Here is a 23,614-nt window from a genome sequence, read left to right as displayed (position 1 = left end):
TTAAGGGCTGGTGATGAACATAAGGGAGAAGAAAACAGCCAGCTATTCTTAGAAATTATAAAGTTCCCAAACTAAACCAATATGATATACCAACCAGGGAAAATAAGTCAAAGTCAGTGGATGTTTTTGTTGTACAAAATAGAAATAGCAGGATGACTAATGGGCTTCCCTGGTGGTTTAGATGGTAAAGAATCCGCCTGCAGTGTGGGAGACCTAGGTTCAATCCCTGGGTTGGGAAGATCCCCTGGAGGAGGGCATGGCAACTCACTCCAGTATTCTTGCCTAGAGAATCCCATGGACAGAAGAGCCTGGCAGGCTATAGTCCATGGGGTTGCAAAGAGTCAGACACGACTGAGCAACTAAACACAGCACTCCCAAATGAGAGGGAAAATGTCAGGTTGCATAGCAGATGCCCGCAAATTCACATCTAAAATACATGTACAAACCCAACTTCCAATGGAAGAAAAAGAAAGTTGGAAAACCAGGGATTGAAAATGGTGGTGTTTGATTGCAAGCCATCATTTTTAGAGGAAACGCAAGCTTGTGATTAAGAGCCTGGACTCTCATTATGCTTCTTCATCCTTACCCCTCAATTTTCCCATCTTTCAAAAGGGACGGTAAGAATAGTACCTACCTCCTGAAATTGTTACAGGAGTTAGCATATGTCTTGCCCTTTGGACAGCATCAGAAGCATAGTAAGTGTCATATAAGTGTAAGCTCATGGAGAAAATACTCTAAGAATGGAAGATACTTGGTGTGTTTGAGAACAGCAAGAGACTAGTGGAGCTTAACCAGTGAATAAAGGGGAGAGTGACAGCCAAGGTCAAAGAGACAACAAGACCTTATAGGTCATTTACTAATTGGAATAAAGATCATTAAATGAATCACTCTGAGTGCTGAGCTGAGAAGAGACTACAGAAGAGGTTGAAGGTCAGGTAGGGAGATCTGATGGGATGCTACAGCTATGGAGAGGCAAGAGCTTATGGGTTCTCTTAGGATAGTAGCAGAAGTGGTGATATATTTGGAAAGTAGAGACTATAGGACTGGGCGATGGTTTGAATATGGGGTATGAGATGAAGAGCCCAGGAAATAAAGGATGAAATTGCCATCAATGGGGACAGAGAAGACTGTGGGGAAAGGGGAGGTTGGGAAGAACAAAGGTTCAGTTTGGAATATGATAAATTTGAGATATCTATTAGACCTCCAAGGGGACTAATATAAATACACTAATATAAATACTATTCCAGGTGAACACCATGCTGTCTGGTTTAATTAATTCTCACATTCTTCTAACATTATGCAATCACATGTGGTCACTGCATTATATAAAAGTCAGGTCCTTTGATGCGTATCGTCGTAGGGTAGCATGAATGCCACTGTGGAAAGACCCTAGCCTTTGGGGACAGGCATGTTTGAATCTGGTTTCTGACTCTTCTCGGCCCGCTCTCTTAGGCCTACCCGATTAAATTCAGTGCATCTAAACTGCTTCTTCCAAGTATGGATACTAATTTTCTTTCAGCCTTTCTTACAGCCTTGTTGTAATTTCCAAACACAGATAATGTATGCAAAGTGCTTACTCATGATAGACGGATAGGGAAATAATTGCTTATACTTTCTTCAAAATAGATATCCAGATCTGTCTTCTTTCTAGTCCACTCTGTCTTATGAACAACCACAGTACTCGTAAAGAATAGGAGGGGTAACTGACAACCACTTTCATAAGAAACCCTGAATTAAAGTTCTTGAAACCAGGTTGTTTGAGAGGAGTAGACCACAAATATTGATACAAATTTGGGGAATCTGACCTACCTTATTGGGTTTCCCAAGTGGCGCTACTGGTAAAGAACCCACCTGCCAATGCAGGAGACATAAGAGATGATGCAGGTTTGATCCCTGGGTTGGGAAGATCCCCTGAAGGAGAGCATGGCAATCTACTCCAGTATTCTTGCCTGGAGAAACATGTGGACAGAGAAGCCTGGTGGGCTATAGTCCACAGAGTCCCAGAGAGACCCACCTTAGCACAGAGTCTTAATATTCCAAGCTTTGTGAAAGAGGTGGGGTTTTACATAACAATATCTAAACCTACAGTCCTAGAGCAACTTTAAATGAATTCCCAATAACAGTATCTAGCAGATGTTATTTGAAGCAGTTTGTGTTTGGTTTTCTCAACAATTCTCTCTATAATTCAATGGAAGTGGATTTGCAGATTCTTTCATCAGGAGATAGAAAGCTTTGTCTCTGAAATGCAAACGAAGATTTGGACAGGTTCTCTCAGACCCAATGCCTTTCGACTTTTTCCCACCTTCTTCCCTCCCACTTGGACAAATACTCGGAGAAAGGGCTGTGAACTGTGTCCTTGGATGGTGTAGAGACACCAGCGCAAGCAATCTTTTTTTTATTTACCAGAAAGCTGGGAGCCACTAGGTCCTTGGCCTGCTCCGTGACCTGCCTCTCTCGATTAGGTCAGAAGCAGAGCATGGTGATGAGGAAATTACCTTCAGCTTGACCTTAGAGTCCCTGCTGGCGTCAAACTAGCTCTTTTGTACGGACTTTTCTGTTGACATTTCTGACTGTACCTTTTGCAAACTGAAAAATAACTGCAGGTCCAGAAGAAGGAAGAGTAGGGGAAAGAAACTGGCCAATGTGAGTCCCATGATGTGGAAAGTACTTTGTAAACTAAAGATCTGCAGAGATGCTGGTTATTTCTTGAGGCTAAATGTGTAATCATCACCCCTCTATAATTATTTAACAATGACTGGAGGAGAGAAGTCTGCTCTTAACCTTCTTAACTTCTGCAAACTTGTTTGCAGGGGCTTTTTTAGCAATGTTGTCTATGTGGACTGTAATCGAATACACTCAGTTCACCCACAGATATAAATCCTCGTGAAGAAAAAGGACAACTTCTTTTAGACTTACAAAGAACTTGTAAGCTTTAAATACATGGTATGTGCTTTGAAGGACTATCGGTTGAAATCAAATCTTTAATTGACCAGCAAGACAAATAACAGGATTAAAATAAACTAACAGTAATAATCAGTAATAATAGTATTACTTCTTTAGAGCTAAGCACTGGGCTAAGTGATTTACACACCATCTTATTTAAAGCTCAGGTAAGTCCATAAAGTAGAAACAATCATCCCCATGATATAGATGAGAAAATGGGAGGCTTAGGGAAATTAAGCAAACTCCCAAGGTCAAACAGTTCATAAGTAACAGAAGTGGGATTAAGATAAGTTGATCAAACCCCAAAGGCTTTTATATTCCTATAATTTCATCCCATCCTTTATACCTAGAATTGCATGTATCTGCAAATATGCCTATAAATGCAAAATGTAACTGATTTAGCAGAAATTTTCTAAACAAAATGTTAACATTTCTCTATAAATTAGTGACTTTATGTGTCTCTATTTTCCACTGTTTCTACTTCTATTATTTCTCTGCATATATTATACTTTTCTTTTTAAAACTGTGAAAGACACCTCTGTTTGTGATTGTGTGTCTGAGCTGTGGGTAATCTATAGATTTCTTTTCTTCTCCTTTAGTGTCTCTTATTTACATTATCTACTTAATTCTTTCCCATTTTTCCCTTCTCTTTCTTACCTGACTGATCTCTTTTTTATGGCCGTAATATGAAACTTAAGTATATTCTTACCTATTGTGTTCATTTAAAGGAGTTCTTGCTTTCTGTTCTTTGTTATAAATGGTTTATAATGACACAAAATTGACTTTTAGACTTTGTGGTTTTGCCAGCCTCAGCTTTCTTTGATCATATGTTATTTGCATCCATTAAGTGTCTTCCTTTTGACTGTAAAGTCTTTGCTGGGAAGAAAAGGGGCCTTCCTATCTTTGAATGTCCTACAAGGCCTAACAGAGAGCTTCTAATAAGTGTATAAACAAAACGAAATATTTAGAAAGCTCAAAATCCTGTGCCTGCCAGTGTATTCACAGCAACTGACAGGCAGGAAGAGATGTGGCTAAGAATTACAGACCATCTTCCTTTTACTTGAAAGTGAAAGAAAATGAAATTGCTCATTGATGTCTGACTCTTTGGGACCCCATGGACTGTGGCCTCCCAGGATCCTCTGTCCATGGGGTTTTCCAGGTAAGAATATTGGAGTGGGTTGCCATTTCCTTATCCAGGAGATCTTCCTCCCAGGGATTGAACCCGGGTCTCCCACATTGTAGGCAGACGCTTTATCCTCTGAGCTACCAGGTAAGTCTCCTTATTCTTGAGGTGGTCTCCAATCTTGGTGGCTAATTGAGGGCAGGCCCCGTTGTGTACAGTTGGGATGGGGGACATCAAGCTGAAACCAGTTTTACCTCAACAAGTTGGGATCCAGGAGCGTTTCCAACCTATCCTTCAGTAAGGGGTTAGGGGAAGCTGGGTGAAGGCGCCAATCGATTCTGCAGTCTCGGCTCTATCCTCTCCCACTCCGGTAGTAGGGGATCCGGGAGTGCAGCTGGCCAACCGAAAAGTGTGAGGCACCCGTCACCGTGCTCGGCCGCGCGGACCCTGGAGCAACTCCACCCGCAACGCCCCACCACCGACGCCTCCCACCCCCACCCATCCCCAGGTTCCCTTTGCAGGTGGCCCCTGCGTCCCAGGCTGCCGCTCCAGCCCCCCTGGGCAGAAGTTTCTCCAAACTCTGTCCCTTCCCGGGGCTCCCTCCCAGGTTCTTTCCCCCACCTCCCCATTTTAACTCCTCTGGGGGTACCCTAGTCCTCGGTGACGCCCTTCCGCCAGGTCGCGTGATCTTCGTAGCCCACCTTTCTCTCCCTTCCCACCACTGAGCTGCAGTTTTCTCATCTGTGAAGTAGGGACAGTAATTCCTACCGCATTTATCCAGAACGTGACAAAGTGACCAGGAAAGAGGAGAGTCCATTATAACATGTATTACTAATCAGCATTTTTGTCTTTGTACTCTCACTGCCCTCGCGATCGATCGTGGAGGGGAGGCCCGCATCCCTGGCAGTCAGGAAACTCCAAGGCGAGGAGCCCCTGCCCCGCCCCGCCCTCGGGACTGGTGGCTACACCCCTGCGGACCTGCCCCCTCCAGTGCTGGCTGAGCTCAGCGCAAGCCCAGCAGCCTCCCTTAGACTCAGGGTGCCTGGCGACATGGCCGGCGGCCACCGCCTCCTGCTGGAGAACGCGCGGCAAGTGGTGCTGGTGTGCGCCCGCGGCGAGCGCTTCCTAACCCGGGACGCGCTGCGCAGCCTGGAGGTGCTGGAGGGCGCCAGCCTGGTGGTGGGCACGTAAGTGGCCGCGCCGTCTGGGCTGCGGGCGCCGCGGGTCGCTTGCTGAGGGGGACTAGTCAGCCAAGTACTCGTTCTGTAACTTGTGCGCTGTGGAGGAAAAGGCGGTAACAGCTTTCCTGCACCCAGGGAGATGGTTGCACGCCTCCTTTTCAGGCGCCTATTGCTAACGTGTTTGGCTGCTTCGGGTTGTCATTCACTTGGAAAAGAAAAGCACTCTCAAGCTGCACAACCCACTGAGCCGCATCAGGATTGCGCCTCTGCTGATAAAATATGATTGCAGCAATCAGAAGGGGTAGGGGTTCTCTCCAATGCTTCCTGAAGTGTGGACAGGAGCCACCTGCCTCAGATGGCCTGAGTTTGTTTTTTTTTTTTTAAGACAGATTTCTGATCCCTCCCCACCCCCTTATCCTCAGATCTACCCCCCCCACCAAGTTTTATTGAGATATAATAGGCATACAGCACTGTGTAGATTTAAGGTGAACAGCATAATGAATTGACTGACATACATCGTGAAATGATTACCAGTAAGTATAGTGAGCATCCATCCTTTCATACAAAGTCAAAGAAATAGAAAAAAAAATTTTTTTCTTTGTGACCAGGACTCTTAGGACTTACTCTCTTAACAACTTTAATGTATAACATGTAGCAGTGTTCATTATATTTATCGTGCTGTGCATTAGATCCCTAGTACTTATGTATCTTATAACTGGAAGTTTGTACATTTTGATTACTTTCATCCAGTCCCTGCCACCCACTCCGTACCTATCCTCAGGTCTTTTGAATCAAGATCTCTATGGGTGGAGTTCTGAGATCTGAATTTTTACAAAGCGTATCTCCCACCTGCTTCTGCTGTACCCCCAAAACTTGAAACCCACAGAAGCCCTTTATGTGGTGATAGTTTGGGGTGATATTAAAATTCAGCCACCAGAAACAGGACATTTTTCAGTTATTTTCATTTAACCTTCTGAGAGTAAAAGAACAGCCGAAGCTTGGAAGGCAGACTTGGAGTGGGCCTAGGGGTTGGATTCCCATCTGAATCGAAGAACCGGTGACACTGAAATTACACAAGTTTCATCCCTTATCTGAGGCTGCTTAGGGTTGTGTAAGAGCCCAGTTTTTAGGGACTCTCTGTGTGTTTAATTAACAAAGGAATAAAAATATTCCCAGTGTTATGGTCAAAAATTTGTTAAAATCAGTTAATAAGAATTGCATGGATGTAGGAACCTAGGGTCAGTTGATAGCCATACTCCATGGAGTTCCAAGGATCTAGACCCCTACCTTCTTGCTCAGCTCACACTCACTCCATCATCCAAGATGGTTGTGCCTTCTCTCATTATGGTGTCTACATTCCAGCGGGTAGGAAGTAGGAAGAGAAGAGAATCCTATTGGCTAGAACTTAGTCACATGGCCTCACCTGGCTGATGGGAGACTTAGAAATGAAGTCTTTATTCTGGATGGTCAAGATTTCAGCTAAAATTTAGGAATCTAGCACTGTGGGAAAAGGAAACATTGATCTTGGGGAACAACTAGCAATCTCTGCTACACATGACTTTTTGCCTTGGTGTGTCTGGAGTCAGTTTCCAAAGACAAAAGCTCAAGAAGGAAATACAGTAAATATTGATTGACTGAAAGTAACTTCATTATACTTACTGGTAATCATTTCATAGTTTAAATCATTGGTCAAATTTTTCACAATACTTCTTCCAAATTTTGTGATAATTTCTTGATTTTTCTTCAGAGATGGTTTCATAAAAGCCATCGGTCCTGCTGATGCTATCCAAAAACAGTTTTCAGAAGAAACATTTGAAGAAAGAATTGACTGTTCTGGGAAATGCATCTTGCCAGGTATTAACCCCTTTTGCAATAAAGGCCTGAAAGCAGTTTTAATAAAGAGGAATAGTAGTACCTTGTTTTAAATAAGGTCTCACAATATATGAAAATATAATATCTGCCATTTATTGAATTTCTACTAGTAAATGTCTAGCTGCTTTACAGACATGTTTTCTTGTTGAATGACACTGAACTGCCTTGTAAGTATCATTGTCTACACATCATAGATTAGAACACTGATATTTACATGTGAAATATCTTACCCAAGATCTCTAAACAGGTAAAGGACCAATTGGAATCAAACTCATTCAATCCACTTCTTTCCACTCACCTGCTGAAAAGAAACCAGCTGTGTTGGGTTTGGATTCAAAAACTGTCCAAAGAACTTTATTAATCCATTGCATAGGGGAGGCAAATAGGGAAGCTGCTCTCTCTAATTCTAGAATAGACTCTAAATTTGTATAGAGTATGAAACAAAGGACCCATCTCCAGGCAGAAGAAACATAAGCCAAAGATCCCTAGAGACTTCACCAAAGTTCATTTTTATCTTTAGTGATTGACAACAGAATCAGTTTATTAGCCACCATATCCCAAATTATCCATGTTTTATGGTTTCCCTGGTGGCTCAGATGGTAAAGAATCTGCCTCCAATGCAGGAAACCCGAGTTGGATCCCTGGGTTGGGAAGATCCCCTGGAAAAGGAAATGGCAACCCACTCCAGGATTCTTGCCTGGAAAATCCCATGGACAGAGGAGCCTGGTGGGCTACAGTGCATGAGGTCACAAAGAGTCAGACATGACTGAGCACTAACACTTCACTCCATCATGGCTTTTATGTAATCATCTGAAACAAAGTTCACACAAATTTTGAGTTTTGTGCAGACATTGAGGCTAGGGTTTATACCTTAAAAATGTGTAGTCTGTATATCTGACAGAACTTCTACTATCTGGCTCTTGGGGGTCAGGAGAGAAACTCAGGGTGAAATCTCAGGAGAAAGAACAGAATGTGGTAGAGAAAGCAATCCAAATAGGGACTTTTGGTTTTACTCTAATCAAAGCCACTAATGAATCATTTAATCCATAAGGAACTTAAATGCTCTGGAAAGACATAGTTTACCAAATTGTACCTGCATAAACAAAAGTTCCAAGTGGTTGCTTTATAGTTTCTCTTTAATTAAAACATATTTCTTTCTTGAAGAAAGATTCATCTTTATGATTTCATATTTTGCCTTCTCAAAGTGGAGGGTAGGGATTGTATTATTCTTTTTCACACCTAGATTATTCTTTGGTGATAAAGTCCTTGGTTTTGCTCAACTAGTAGGTTTGACATTCTGTTCTAAAAGCTTGTTTGGAGAGCATGGATTTATTGGGCAAAAGGAGCTGTGTTTTCATCATGTTGAGTCAGTCTTCCATTAGAGCCTTCTAGACCAATCATGGAGAGTCTTCTTGGAACCACACAGACACATTCTTCCTCCTTCACCCTCCAAGATGGCTATCACCATCATGCTTTCCCAAGAACCATGTTAGAGTCTGCCTACTGTCCAAGTGCTTTTGATTTCATAACTTTAAACATGATGTGACTTGTTGATTACAGGTTTGGTGGATGCACACACACATCCAGTATGGGCTGGCGAAAGAGTTCACGAGTTTGCAATGAAGGTAACTGTAGTAAACAATGGCAAATCAAAATAAAGCACAAATATATACAAAACTTTTTCTAGAATTTGTAGGCTGTTAGACTTTACAACAAATGTCTATGTGTCTATTTAATGGATTTTTTTTTTTACTAGCTTCGACTATGGAGATAAGTTACTACAAAGTTAACTAATTTATGACTTGGTGCCAAATCTTTATGTTGTGCACAGGGCTATCAATAGTTTGAAGTATAATAGTTTTCAAGATATTTTAGCTGCCAAGTGCTCCTTTTAAAATAGAGCTTTACCTGGTTTGCTCACTAATTTCCCCCTTTTTTTCCCCCATTCCATTCCCTGGTAGCCTTTGAAGGGACTCCAGGAAGCAGTTTGAAAATCGCCACTAATTGGGGTCAAAGTTGGAAAAATATATTATTAATCACAAAATAAGCTTTATATTGTTCCTACAGAAAAATTAGACATTAAGAAACATAAATTATAGTCCTTTTAATAAGTCATTAATTAGCCACAGTTAACTCTCATATCCCTGGTTTGAGCCATTTTCACACTTTTTATTTGCTTGTTTTTAGTAGACTTTTTTAGAGCGGTTTTAGGTTCACAGCACAATTATATTAAAGGTTCTGAGATTTCCCATATGCCACTGGCCCCCAGCTTCTGTCCAAAGCACAGCCTTTTCCGTTTCAACATCCCTGACCAGAGATGTACATTTGTCAGCATGGATGAACCTACACTGGCACATTATTATCACCCAGAGTCCATAGTTCTTGTTACTGTTGACTCTTGCTGTTGTGCATTCTCTGGGTTTGAGGAAATGTCTACTGACATGCATCCACTATTGTAATATCATACAGGGTAATCTTACTGCCCCCCCGAAATCCTCTGTGCTATGCCTATTCTCTCCTCCTAAAAACTGGCAACTGCGGATCTTTTTACTGTTGCCATAGTTTTGCTTTTTCCAGAATGTCATATGGTTGGAATCCTACAGTATGTAGCCTTTTCAGATTGAGTTTCCTTCATATTTTTTCTTCACACTGTTTTTTAAAAAACTGTACATCCTAACAGCCAAATTGCATGATTTCAGGAAAAAAAAATTTTTATTCAAGTATTGTCTACCTTTCTCAACAATCTAGAGCTGTTTTTTAAGACTTTATTAAACCATTGAATTTCAGAGCCAAAAATTTAGAGGTTTGCAGTCCAATTCTCTAATTATCTGATACAGAAAGGGCCGAACCCACCAGGTTTTTGTGAACATGAAATCCTTGAAGATAATTTGTTATAAAACCATTGAATTTTCCTTAAAAGCTCTAGTTTGCAATAACTTGAATGTGACAGAATTAAGAACAAAGGAAAGGGTGTAGCAAAGGGAGCCCCCCAGGATGGCACATTTTGTCTGCACCACCCTCCTTGCAGCTCCGAATAACAGGAGCTCAGCGGGATCTCAGAAAGAGCCTTTTTATTTTCTTGAGTGACAGAGATGAGGCCTGAAACTCTAGGTGGCCCAATACTGAGGGGTGGAAATGCTCTGGGCCTCTTGGTGGAGACTCAGATAACGACAGTGGGATCCCCTGATCGCCTAAGCTTCTCATAGGTGCTGAGCAGTAGACTGAGATTAGCTGGTATGCACTGGGACTAACTGGATTGTTGAAATACTTTTGTACCTGTTGGTAAACTGTCACTACCCTAAGACCCCAGGTCCCTACCACGTCTCCCATCTCTGCTACCCTGGTCCCTTCCTGGCACACCTCTGACCCCCACAACTCCTCACCACCCTGGCAGAGTAGGGACTTCTAGAATTGTGTGTCCCAGCATCCTTTCTGATTGGCTATGGTGCCTATGCCATATCAGTTGTCAATCATGTTGAATATCATCCCTGGACATAGGTTCTGCAGACCTGCCTGCAGCCTCCCTTTATTTTCCAGACCTAAGGGTGAGCCTGTGTGTTCAGTTGGCAGGAGCCACATACATGGACATTCATCAGGCTGGAGGAGGGATCAACTTCACAGTGGAGCGCACCCGCCAGGCCTCTGAGGAGGAGCTGTATAGCTCCTTCCAGCAGCGGCTTGGGTGCATGATGCGGGCGGGGACCACGCTGGTGGAGTGCAAGAGTGGATACGGCCTCAGCCTGGAGACGGAGCTCAAGATGCTGCGGGTGATTGAGCGCGCCCGGCGGGAGTTGGACATCGGCATCTCGGCCACCTACTGCGGAGCCCACTCCGTGCCAAAGTAACCTCAACAGAAGGGACTGGAGTTTAATTCGGGCAGTTGAAAACCAGAAGGGGTCATGTGGGGATGTCTAAGTGGGGGCTGTGTTCTCCAGGGGGTGAAGGTGCACCAGCAGTTAAGCTCTTGCAGAGGAACCAGTAGAGCCTTTGGAAAGGTGTTCTGATTTTAAAGGTCAGTCATCTCACACACATGGTTTTAGGAAGGTGGTCTCCATCAGACCCACCCATTTGCAAGTCTCTTCATGGTGAAGGAAAAACAGACGTTCACAACTTTTTTTTTTTTTTTTGGTCAACAAAAAGAAATTGCCCTGATAGGTCCTTTAAAATGACAGATACTCATTTAAGTAGTTTCCCATGACAGTGATCACAAAGGCACCTTAGAGATTAACACCCTGTAGAGGTATCTGACGTCAAGATAACTCATGCTGGTTTTTTTGTTGTTGTTCATCTGTTTGCTTGTTTAGCAGCAAGCATTTTTGTTTTATTGTTGTAAATGTGTTTTTCGGCTTTTCTCTTTATCTAAAAAGTTTCTCCCGTGTGGGATTTGCCATAGAGAATTCTCTCCCCTTCTGTTCCTGCGTCTTGTCTGTCCTGGAATTACTACTTCAGAAGGCCCACAGTTCCAGAACCAAAAGATCCAAAAGAAATCCAGGACTGCAGAATTCACAGGGCGTTGCCTGTGAAGTTTTAAGTTGTGGTTCAGTTCAGTTCAGTCGCTCAGTCGTGTCCAACTCTTTGCAACCCCATGAACTGCAGCACGCCAGGCCTCCCTGTCCATCACCAACTCCCAGAGTTCACTCAAACTCAAGTCTGAGTCAGTGATTGCCATCCAGCCATCTCATCCTCTGTCGTCCCCTTCTCCTCCTGCCCCCAATCCCTCCCAGCATCAGAGTCTTTTCCAATGAGTCAACTCTTGGCATGAGGTAACTTAGATAATAAATGCCGCAGGCTTACCAAAATGGTTTAATTATTTAAGTAGCCCATTTAATTAAATAATATTCAAAATTAATAATCAAATCATTTCAGGTTTAATTAAATTTTTTACACTTATTTAGTTTTGTGAACTTTGAAAAATAGAAATTTTAATGTTAATATTTGTTTACCATCCTCAATCAGAGGAACCAAAAAAATTAACGTTGAAAATTATTGTGAAAAATTTACAAAATGAATTAAGTAGAAAGAAACATAAATATTGAATATTTACAATGATGTTTGTTGTATGTATTTACCATTTATACTTCTGAAATTATTAAGACTTGAAACTGCACTAAGACTTCTGGGATATCCTGTCTATGATAGTCTGTTTTTTGTTATTATTTTCAATTGAAAAGACAATGTGACATGGTAGAAAAGTCTCAGACTTTGGAGAGACCTCAGACCTGGGTTTGAATCAAGCTTAGCTCTGTCCAACTGGTTGATTTTAAGTTTTGATCATTAATTTTTCTGAACATGAATTGTTCATTTGTAAATCAGCAAAATAACACCTTTCCTATATGGTTGTCTAAAAAATAGAAACAACATATATAAGTACCTGTCTCCTCATAGTCCACATCTGTCTACCCACCCAGGCGGTTTTTGCTGAGTGAGAGTTTTCTGTGTGCCAAATACAAGGCTGATGTTTTACAGAAAAATTCTCCATCTGCCACTGAGCCTGTGAGGTCTCCTCTTCATCCCCAAAGATAAAGGCCCAGAGGATACCACATGACGTCTGCATCATGTGTCCAAAGTTATACAGCCAGCAAAGTGGTGGAGCTCTGGGGCTCTCTGACTCCAAAAGCCCAGCCCATTCTCAGATATAACTACCCAGGAATTTTAGAATTTCAAGGTCTCCTTCTTCCCCTATGTCTGATGAGACAGAACTCCTTAGGCAGATGCCTCTAGAAACTGTGGAGGAAGAAAAAGTCAGGATGATAGCTGGACCCAGGTCAGGGGCCCACAGTTGGGTGTCAGGGAAGCATCCAGGATGTCCTCTAAGTGTCCTTGACAAGAAGATTCAGGTTTTCAGCCAGGTGGCCTTGCTGACTTCCCCAAAGGCAACCCCAGTATGCCAGAATGGGTGAGCCATCTGTCTCGCTGCCTCTACGGCCAGTGTATACAGAAGTCTTGTCAATACCTCTGTTAGGCAGATTTGTCCCAATTGTTAAGAGTCCTGAGTTATAGCTTTGATTCTTTCTTTACCTTTTTGAGGCTCAGGGTCACATATCTATAGTTTCTCAGGTTCTCCAAGTACCAAAGACTCCTTTCTCCAATAATTTTTTTTTTTTTTTTAACTTGCCTTTGGTGATCTCCTTTTCTTCTCTCAGAGGAAAAACTGCTTCTGAGGCTGCTGATGACATCATCAAAAACCACCTCCCAAGGCTGAAGGAACTTGGCAGAAATGGGGAAATACACGTTGACAATATAGATGTGTTCTGTGAAAAGGGTGTCTTTGATCTTGATTCCACCAGAAGAATTCTTCAAAGTGGGAAAGATATAGGGTTACAGATTAACTTCCATGGGGATGAACTCCACCCCATGAAGGCTGCTGAGGTATGGCTGTTCTTTTGCTCTTCTTTTGTCAGCACTCGTGCTATGGAAAATTCAGTGAGTTTGTTCAAAGGAAGGAATGACCTTCTGAAAAGATAGAGAATGGAGAAATTTGTTAGAAATATGTGCAGGTTGGTCTGGTTGAGCTTTGAAATCCTTTTTTGCTGATCATTTACTTTATTATTTCCTCCTGGTGATACTAGTAGGAAAAAAAATACCTTTGTGATCTCATTTACTAAATTCACAACCTGTTTTGATTGTCACTCAAAGTCACCCTAGCACAGTCTCTTAATTTCACATGAAGAGTTTTTCTGTGGCAGCATTCGGACAAATTTTAGTGGAGCATGCCTTAATAGTGACAGGATGATTTTCAAATTGTTAAGTCTTTCCCAGATTCATTTATTCATACATGGAAGAGATTCAAAATCCCCTCCAGGTTTCATCTGAGTGACTACTTCTCTGGGATCCTTCCCAAACCTCTCCAACAGTGGGTTATAGCCTCTCCCTGTCCTTGTTCCACTGTTTAAAATCTCCTCTGTGATCCCTACTGGACATGAACACATTGAGGACCACACCCATGTCTTCTTGTGTGTGTGTGTCTGTGTGTGTGCACACGCTTAGTTGCTCAGTCATGTCCAACCTTACCCAGCCTTATTTCCTGGAGGTTAACACAGTGCCTAGAGTACAAATGGTCTTTAGAAAGTAAATATTTGTTAAATGAATGAGAACTGGGTGGTCAACAAGACACTTTGGGCTGTAGAGAGTGACTGTGAATTAAATGTGAATTAAATCAATAGAAGTTGATAATTCCCTGGATGAGCAAATCAAGTTTCGAAAAGTTGAGGAAGATGCTAAGATCAAAAGGGAACCTGCCTTGGGGAGCATCGTCTGCGCTGTCCACAAGCCCCCAGAGCCCCGATCCCAGTGCTCGTCTACCTGAGCCAGATGCTGGTGGGGGGCTCTTCTTCCCTGCCCTGGTGTGGGCATCGCAGCCTCCCTGGCTCACAGTGGAATGCCAGCAGCTATCAGTCTTCTTTCCTTGAGATGCTCATCATGTCACCTTTCAGCCGGGGGCACTTTGCATGTGCGCACATGTGTCGAAATTTGTCAAGTTGAGAAATAATCTACTTTAATACATTCTTATCCAAGCATTATCTCTTCTTGAGAAATAATCCACTTTAATACATTCTTATCTGAGCATTACCTCTTCTTAGTTGTCTTCTAACAACCTAGCATAAACTTTTCATCTGGAGGAAAACCAAGTTCAAGAAGATAATCTAGGGACTTCCCTGGTGGTCCAGTGGTTAAGTCTCTACGTGTCCACTCCCAGGGGCCCAAGTTAGGCCCAGGAATTAAGACCCCTAAAGCTGTGAAGTGTGGCCAAAAAAAAGAAGATATTTTCAAATTACACAAATGATTCCACACTCCTGAAGTCTGTTTTCTCACCTGATCTGTTTTCTCTGAGTGCAATGGCATTCCAGGTACCTTTCTTGTATTTTTATGATATTTAACAATCAGACTTTACTACCAGAATTAGTCAATGTTTTATTCTGATTCATAAGATTCGTAAAAATTTTAACAAATGTTTGAAGATCTTGGTAAGCATTTGTGTGTAAGAACAGTTTTTGAAGTAGCATGCTAGCTAAATTTTCAAATGAATGTCCACCATAAACCCTTTACCCACTTGGAGGCTTGTGCTTACAAGAGGTAGTTGACAATAATAGAGTATTATTTATTTTTGTAGGAAAAACTGTATACAGGCACTTTATTGATTTGTTGTTGCTATGCGTGAAACCTCTCTTTCTCTGTCCATTCTGCTTAGCTTGGGGTGGAACTGGGAGCCCAGGCCATCAGTCACTTGGAAGAAGTGAGTGATGAAGGCATCGCTGCCATGGCGTCAGCCAGGTGCTCTGCTGTTCTCCTGCCCACCACGGCCTACATGCTGAGGTGAGGTTGTTTTCCACCTCCACGCAGGAGCTAGCTGCAAGTACAAGCTGTAAAGGCACAGACTTCCCAGATGCCCAAATATTACTTCATCACCCTTACAGATCCCCTTTAAAATGCAGATCAGGAAAACTTAGCTCATGGAAGATGCCAACTGTATGGTGTGATGTATGATGTGATGTTCGTAATGAATGACCCCAAGGAAGGAGCTTAGACCCAAATTTCATTTGAGTAATGGGATTACTGGGGAGCATGGAGCTTTATTTTACTTTCTTCCTCATTTCTGGAATTTTCCAATTAAAAAATCAATATACATTACTTTTATAATTAGAAAAGAGGCTTTATACTTTAAAAAACACACATAAGATGGTAGGAATATTCTGAATCCAAATGAGTTGCTTTCCAAGATGATGCAAGTAAGGACCGTTATCCTCATAATTCCTATAAGTAAGAGGAAAAAGGAGATGTGATGTCTAAGTATATTTTGTGGCATCTCCCCAGGGATTTAGCCATATGCCTTCCGTGGATTGAATCTTTTTCTAGCGGTAAGCAGGGACTATTCTTCGTTGCAGTGCACAGGCCTCTCGTTGCAGTGAGAGGCCCCTTGTTGCAGAGCACAGGCTCTAGGTGCATGGGCTTTAGTATTTGGAGCACATGGGCTCAGTAATTGTGGCTTGAGGGCTCTAGACACGGGCTCAGAAGTTGTGACGCACAGGCTTAGTTGCCCCGCAGCATGTGAAATCGTGCCAGACCAGGGCTTGGACTGGTGTCCCCTGCATTGGCAGGTAGGCTTCCATCCACTGAGCCACCAGAGAAGTCCTTCATTCATCCTTTTAAAACATCCAGTTACCCTGCAAAAAACAAAGTTCAGTTCACACTGGACTCTTCTCTTTTGCAATAGTTATTACTGAATTAAATCTCTCCTCACCATATTAACTAGTGTCCAGCTTTGTTTATCTTTGACATAACTTTTGAGCCATGTCCTAAAGACTAAATTGTATTTGGTCAAGGAGATCAGGGAAATACCCAGTCCAGGAATAAGCACAAACATTGTACATCTTAGATTATTGGACCTTCAGATGAATTTTAAAGAACCTACAAAAATGTTTGAGACCCCCACCTTCCAAAAAGGAGAGGGAGAGATATGAATTTTAAAATTGAAAAATGAAAGTTAACTTTAAAAGCATTATTTAAACCTTGTTGTTTATATTTGGGAATTCCAAAAAATGTATTATGTTTGAAAACAATTTTCAGTTATACTTTTCCTTCTTCACAAGAATCTCTCAATGTAGTGATTGTCATGATAATCCCCAATTAAAGAAGTTAGTCATACCCAAGTGATTTCAAAAGCAGGATGATAAAAATTAGGAGTCCTGGGGTTATGCTAGATCCCACCACTAATCACTTAATCTTGAATTTCTGTTTCTTCTTCCAGAACACAGAGGAGTTGGATACCTTATTGTTGTTATTCAGTTGCTAAGTAGTGTCCGACTCTTTGTGACCCCGTGAACCGCAGCATGCCAGTATATCTTAAGTCTGCTTCAATTCTGAACACCTATTCTTCAAAATTTCCACTTCTCAAGACTGATATCTTTCTTCCCCCTTCTCTTTAGACTGAAGCAACCTCGAGCCAGGAAAATGTTAGATGAAGGAGTAATAGTCGCCCTGGGCAGCGATTTTAACCCTAATGCATATTGTTTTTCAATGGTAATTATTTTTAACATGCCTTTCTGAGCAGACTGAAACTTCTCCCAAGCATATAAATAATTTAAAACTATTTCACTAACTGGTAAAATGTATCAAAGATCTAAAAATGTCTTCCAGTGAAACCAGAAAAAGAATGTGTAGACAGCAGTATAATTGCGTATTTCTGTGCCTCTTGAATGCCTCCAGGTTTAGGGAGAGGAGAGAAGGGTCTATTATGCTTTGATGCAGCCTTAGGCATTGTGGTTTTACAATAACCTATTCTCCCCCTCAGAACTGAATAATCTCAAAGAAGTTTTAGTAAGTAAACATGGAGGTGAGCTTCCTATGACAGGAAGTGACCTTGAAAAGTAGTGTTTGTGCTCGAGTTCGACTCTTTCTGTGACCCCATGGACTGTAGCCCACCAGGCTCCTCTGTCCATGAAATTTTCCAGGGAGGAATACTGGAGGGCATTGCCATTTCCTTCTCCAGGGGGTCTTCCTGACCCAGGGATCAAACCCAAATCTCCTGCATTGACAGGCGGATTCTTTACCACTGAGGCACCAGGGAAGACCCTTGAAAAGCAATAAATAAATATTAAATACATATGGGGTGGGTGGTAAGTAATCTCTGTAATAAATCTTTCCCAAAGCATAAGAATCTTTACATTTAAATTTAAAATTTTTCCCATGTTAATTCAGCCTGCTCCACTTGGGCATTTATCTGTCATTATTTGTTGTGCTTTGTTGAGAAATGTTCTAGGTGGCAGTTGTCTCATTGCTTTTCTCCGATGCTTTTCTCTTCCCGTCTTAGCCAATGGTCATGCATCTGGCGTGTGTGAACATGAGAATGTCCATGCCCGAGGCCTTGGCCGCTGCCACCATCAATGCCGCTTATGCCCTGGGAAAATCTCACACACAGGGATCTTTGGAAGTTGGCAAGCAGGGAGATCTCATTATCATCAATTCACCCAGGTGAGTGTTCTCCCAAGTAAACCATTTTATTGTATGAAAATAAAAGTGTTAGTAGCTTAGTCGTATCCAACTCTTTGCGACCCCGTGGACTGTAGCCCACCAGACTCCTCTGTCCGTGGGATTCTCCAGGCAAGAATACTGGAGTGGGTCACCATTCCCTTCTCCGGGGGATCCTCCTGACCAGGGATTGAACCCAGGTCTCCTGCATCGCAGGCAGATTCTTTACTGTCTGAGCCACTGGGGAAGCCCCATTTTATTGTATGCCCACTGTCATATGGAGACTTGGTTAAAACCTTTTTCCACTGATGATTCGTGTCAGGCTCTGTGTAAGCTCAGAGAAGCTACCCAGTCTTATTGTCACCCTTTTCTAAGCAAAAAGTCTCCCTCAAGGTCCTAAACTTCAGGGTAGACCGACTTTTCTGGTCTCTTCACCTGTCTTACATCTTTCCTAGATCTCTGGGTTTCTGCTCTGTTTACCTGGACCTTGGACTTGTGCTGCTCTTTGACATGTGTTTTTGTTTTTCTTCTTGTGTTCTGACCTTTTCTGCTTGCGCTGAGCCATGCAGGTCACAACTCTAGCTTGTCACCCTGCTTCTAATTCATTACCTCTCTGACTTCTCATTCCTACTGCATCCCAAAAGCTTTGCTTCAGTTATTCTGCCTCTGGTTTTGTACTATTCACCCACAGTCTGCTGCCTCGTGGACCTCCAATGTAACAATTTGAGTCTTATTGTTATAAATCTTAAAGTTGTGAATTCTGTGGTGTCTGGACACTAGCAAGTCTCTCCCAGCTCTTGGACCTCATGTTCAACCAAAGAGGGTGGCTCCATAATTCTACTCTTGAGGATCATAAGCCATTGTCTCATGGAAAATAATGCTAATGTTACCATTTATGCATCATTTAACTGAACCAAATATTTTAAGATCAGATATTTAATATCATTAAACAATATTTGATTTATCATAGACTGATTATCATGGTACTCTGTCATTTTTTTAAAAGCCCAAATATTAACTACTAAGTATACATAAATTTTTAGAGAATGTATTTTGAAATTAACATTTATTGAAAAAGTAATCATTTTGACTTGTATGCATTAATGTTTGATTTCTTTCTAGATGGGAGCATTTGATTTACCAGTTTGGAGGCCATCATGAATTAATTGATTATGTTATAGCTAAAGGAAAAGTCATCTATAAAAAATGATAGATCTATAAGGAAAGAGGAGACTCTTCGACTGCATAAGTCAATACAGTTATATTAAGAGTTAAAATACCTTAGTGGTTTAGCAGAATGATGTCACTTAAATATAATTCAATATTTTGTTAATCCAGTTGAAAAACCAAAGGGATTCACTTATTTTAACATGTGCACATAGACATATAATCAGGTAAACAATTTGTGATGATAGTCTCAAACATTAATTTCACAAAGGTTTGTTATAAATATTCTGCAGATTAATTCATTAGTGTCCTCTGAGGGGAGGGTGTTCTTCTATTTCTAATTTCTTCTCAACCCTTACAGTAGAGCTTCATGGCAGAGTTCAAGACTTGTCATTTTATACACAAGTACAGGGACCTTCTTGTAATGGATGTATTTTGATCAAATCCAATAATACAATTTTTTTAAATTGTTTTTAAGTTTTTGATTCTTCACATTAATTACAAATGTCTGAAAATTTTATAGCTCTTAATAAATATTTGCTGTCCCTATTATTGTTGTTCTTTACAGCAACACGAGAAACCAGTCAGTTCTGTTGTCTATTAGAGCTTTTAAGGAAGTGAACAAATTACAGAAGAAAGTGGATTACATACAGAAAAAGTGGATGATTATATAAATGGGTGTCTCTAAAGCCTTATGAGTTTATTTGAAATCTTTTAAAATGCTTTCATCATCTTAATTATCACAGCTTCATGATCAAAGTATGTTCTGTTTAGGAAGAAATGACTAGACAAGTAAGTTCAGTCAGTTCAGTCGCTCAATCATGTCCGACTCTTTGTGACCCCATGAACCACAGCATGCCAGGCCTCCCTGTCCATCACCAACTCCCAGAGTCAACCCAAACCCATGTTCATTGAGTCAGTGATGCCATCCAACCATCTCATCCTCTGTCGTCCCCTTCTTCTCCTGCCCTCAATCTTTCCCAGCATCTGGGTGTTTTCCAATGAGTCAGCTCTTCACATCAGGTGGACAAAGTATTGGAGTTTCAGCTTCAACATCAGTCCTTCCAATGAACCCCCAGGACTGATCTCCTTTAGGATGGACTGGTTGGATCTCCTTGCAGTCCAAGGAACTCTCAAGAGTCTTCTCCAATACCACAGTTCAAAAGCATCAATTCTTCTGCACTCAGCTTTCTTTATAGTTCAACTCTCACATCCATACATGACCACTGAAAAAACCATAGCCTTGACTAGATGGACCCTTGTTGGCAAAGTAATGTCTCTACTTTTTAATATGCTGTCTAGGTTGGTCATAACTTTGCTTCCAAGGAATAAGCATCTTTTAATTTCATGGCTGCAGTCACCATCTGCAGTGATTTTGGAGTCCAGAAAAACAAAGTCAGCTACTGTTTCCACTGTTTCCCCATCTATTTCCCATGAAGTGATGGGACCGGATGCCAAGATCTTCGTTTTCTGAATGTTGAGCTTTAAGCCAACTTTTTCACTCTCCTCTTTCACTCTCATCAAGGGGCTGTTTAGTTCCTCTTCACTTTCTGCCATAAGGGTGGTGTCATCTGCATATCTGAGGTTATTGCTATTTCTCCCGGCACTCTTGATTCCAGCTGTGCTTCCTCCAGCCCAGCGTTTCTCATAAAGTACTCTGCATATATGTTAAATAAGCAGGGTGACAATATACAGCCTTGACATATTCCTTTTCCTATTTGAAACCAGTCCGTTGTTCCATGTCCAGTTCTAACTGTTGCTTCCTGACCTGCATACAGATTTCTCAGTTGGCAGGTCAGGTGTCAGGTCAGAATTTTCCACAGTTTATTGTGATCCACACGGTCAAAGGCTTTGACATGGTCAATAAAGCAGAAATAGATGTTTTTCTGGAACTCTCTTGCTTTTTCAATGATCCAGCGGATGTTGGCAATTTGAGCTCTGGTTCCTCTGCCTTTTCTAAAACCAGCTTGAACATCTGGAAGTTCACGGTTCACATATTGTTGAAGGCTGTTATCACCCATTTCAAGTGGATAGAGCCTGAATCAATGAGTCTTTACTGTATTCAGTATAGATCAAATCAAGAGATCCCTTGTCAGAAGGCTAAAGGTGACAGTGCCCATCGCTATCACCGGCTAGTAGCGCAGAGTCTCTGCAGCTCAGCTCCTCACATGCTTGGTGAAGTAGCTGAAAGGGGGTGTGGGAAGCGCATGGTTGCTGTGGGTGATACCTCGCCTGTGACTGGTCTCCTAGTTAACAGTGGGAGTCTGGGGTGCAGGAGATAGCTAGAAAGGCCAACACTAAAGATTAGGTCTGTCCTAGAATCCAAGCCTGGAGAAGGAAATGGCAACCCACTCCAGTATTCTTGCCTGGATAATTCCAGGGACGGGGGAGCCTGGTGGGCTGCCGTCTTTGGGGTCGCGCAGAGTCGGACACGACTGATGTGACTTAGCAGCAGCAGCAGCAGCAGAATCCAAGCTATGCAGAAGTATATCCTTACACTTAGGAATAAGCAAGTTAAGCACTTCTTATTTTCCTTCTGTGTGTGCTTAGTTGCTCAGTCATGTCCAACTCTTTGTGACCCCAGGAGTCTGCAGCCCGCCAGACTCCTCTGTCCATGGGGATTCTCCAGGCAAGAATACTGGAGTGGGTTGCCATGCCCTTCTCCAGGGGATCTTCCCAACCCAGGGATCGAGCCCAGGTCTCCCATATTGCAGGCAGATTCTTTACCATCTGAGCCACTAGGGAAGCCCATTTTCCTTCTAGGAAACATTAACTCTAAATAAGTAGCATTCTTGCCTTTTTTGAAAGAAACCAGAAGAGGATGTCCACCTGAAACTGCCATATTCCTCCCAGACCAGTGTCCTACAAGCCCCTTGCAACTCATGGAAACTGGCTAGGAACGCAGAACCTCAGCCCCACTCCACATCTACTGAATCAGAATCTGGTCTTAACAAATCCACAGGTGATTTGTCTGCCCCCTTGAGTCTGAGAAGGGCTGCGGTCTAGACCCTAACCACACATGGTGCCTCAAAACCTCCATTTGCTTTTGCTGCTGCAGACCTCACAGCACCTTTTCCTGTACCTAGAGTGCTTTCCCTTCTTAATGTGGGAAATCGGAGCTAGTCCCTCCCCATGCCCACCGTGCTCCCATTCCTCTGTGAGTGCCTCTAGAGCATTGCAGCTGAATTGTCTTTCTCTTTAAACTGTGTGTTAGGAGAGGAAAGGGCCTGGTCATGTTCCCCTAATCTAGTACAGTGACTGGTTTATAGGAGGTGATCAATGAATGAAGTAATGAATGGCTGCACAAGCATACAGATGGTCATAGTGGAAAGTACTTATTAAAATACACTCAGCAGGCCAACCCAGGAATGAAGTATTAAAGAAAGTACTTGTTCCACATATTGGAAAGAGCATATGAATTCCTTAATGTAATGTCATTTCTGTAATGTAATGTCATCACTGCAGATGGTCATTACAGCCATGAAATTAAAAGATGCTTATTCCTTGGAAGCAAAGTTATGACCAACCTAGACAGCATATTAAAAAGCAGAGAAAAAAAATAAATAAAAAGCAGAGACATTACTTTGCCAACAAAAGTCCATCTAGTCAAGACTATGGTTTTTTCAGTGGTCATGTATGGATGTGAGAGTTGAACTATAAAGAAAGCTGAGTGCAGAAGAATTGATGCTTTTGAACTGTGGTATTGGAGAAGACTCGAGAGTCCCTTGGACTGCAAGGAGATCCAACCAGTCCATCCTAAAGGAGATCAGTCCTGGGGGTTCATTGGAAGGACTGATGTTGAAGCTGAAACTCCAGTACTTTGTCCACCTGATGCGGAGAGCTGACTCATTTGAAAAGACCCAGTTGCTGGGAAAGATTGAGGGCGGGAGGAGAAGGGGACGACAGAGGATGTGATGGTTGGATGGCATCACCAACACAATGGACATGGGTTTGGGTTGACTCCGGGAGTTGGTGATGGACAGGGAGGCCTGGCGTGCTGCGGTTCATGGGGTCGCAAAGAGTTGGACACGACTGAGCAACTGAACTGACTGGATGTGATGTCAAAAGATGATGCTTATGGGGAAGTAAAGATAAAACGTAACAAGAAACAGTGTCATGATTGGGTGGAAAGGGGCGTTGCCATCCTTGGGAGCTTGGAAGGATTTTGATGTGAAGGAAAGGCTCCAAGTTGGGGGATCATGAGGGTGTTCAGGAGGGGGGCAGGTCTGAGTCCTCCTAGAGTGGGGATACTGGGACTCTAACGTTGACTCAGGTTTCACGAGACTTGGCATGTCAGGCTCACTCATTGGAACTTCATTCTTAAAGTCATGGGAAGCCACTGCAAGTTTTTGAACAGGTTAGG

The 23,614-nt window shown here is 42.2% G+C and overlaps 1 protein-coding gene across 2 annotated transcripts in view; it reads left to right on the top strand.

Annotated features, from left to right (window-relative positions):
* AMDHD1 (amidohydrolase domain containing 1) overlaps positions 1-19,801 on the top strand; it is a 39,009-nt gene extending 19,208 nt beyond the window's left edge. Inside the window, exons 1-9 of one of the 2 annotated variants that reach the window (XM_027542110.1) lie at positions 4,172-5,253; positions 6,995-7,101; positions 8,680-8,744; positions 10,683-10,960; positions 13,263-13,488; positions 15,308-15,432; positions 17,043-17,136; positions 17,927-18,087; positions 19,207-19,801. In XM_027542110.1, the coding sequence (XP_027397911.1) occupies positions 5,117-5,253; positions 6,995-7,101; positions 8,680-8,744; positions 10,683-10,960; positions 13,263-13,488; positions 15,308-15,432; positions 17,043-17,136; positions 17,927-18,087; positions 19,207-19,294 (1,281 nt within the window). In that variant the 5' untranslated portion in view covers positions 4,172-5,116 and the 3' untranslated portion in view covers positions 19,295-19,801. Of the gene's footprint in view, positions 1-4,171; positions 5,254-6,994; positions 7,102-8,679; positions 8,745-10,682; positions 10,961-13,262; positions 13,489-15,307; positions 15,433-17,042; positions 17,137-17,926; positions 18,088-19,206 lie in introns of those variants that run through there. The other variant, XM_027542111.1, reaches the window with a different exon arrangement.
* Positions 19,802-23,614: the final 3,813 nt, after the last annotated feature.

The sequence above is a fragment of the Bos indicus x Bos taurus genome, chromosome 5, assembly GCF_003369695.1.
Source record: "Bos indicus x Bos taurus breed Angus x Brahman F1 hybrid chromosome 5, Bos_hybrid_MaternalHap_v2.0, whole genome shotgun sequence".
NCBI lineage: Eukaryota > Metazoa > Chordata > Mammalia > Artiodactyla > Bovidae > Bos > Bos indicus x Bos taurus.
Note: the sequence above shows the minus strand (reverse complement) of the source record. Positions and strands in the feature narration are given on the sequence as shown.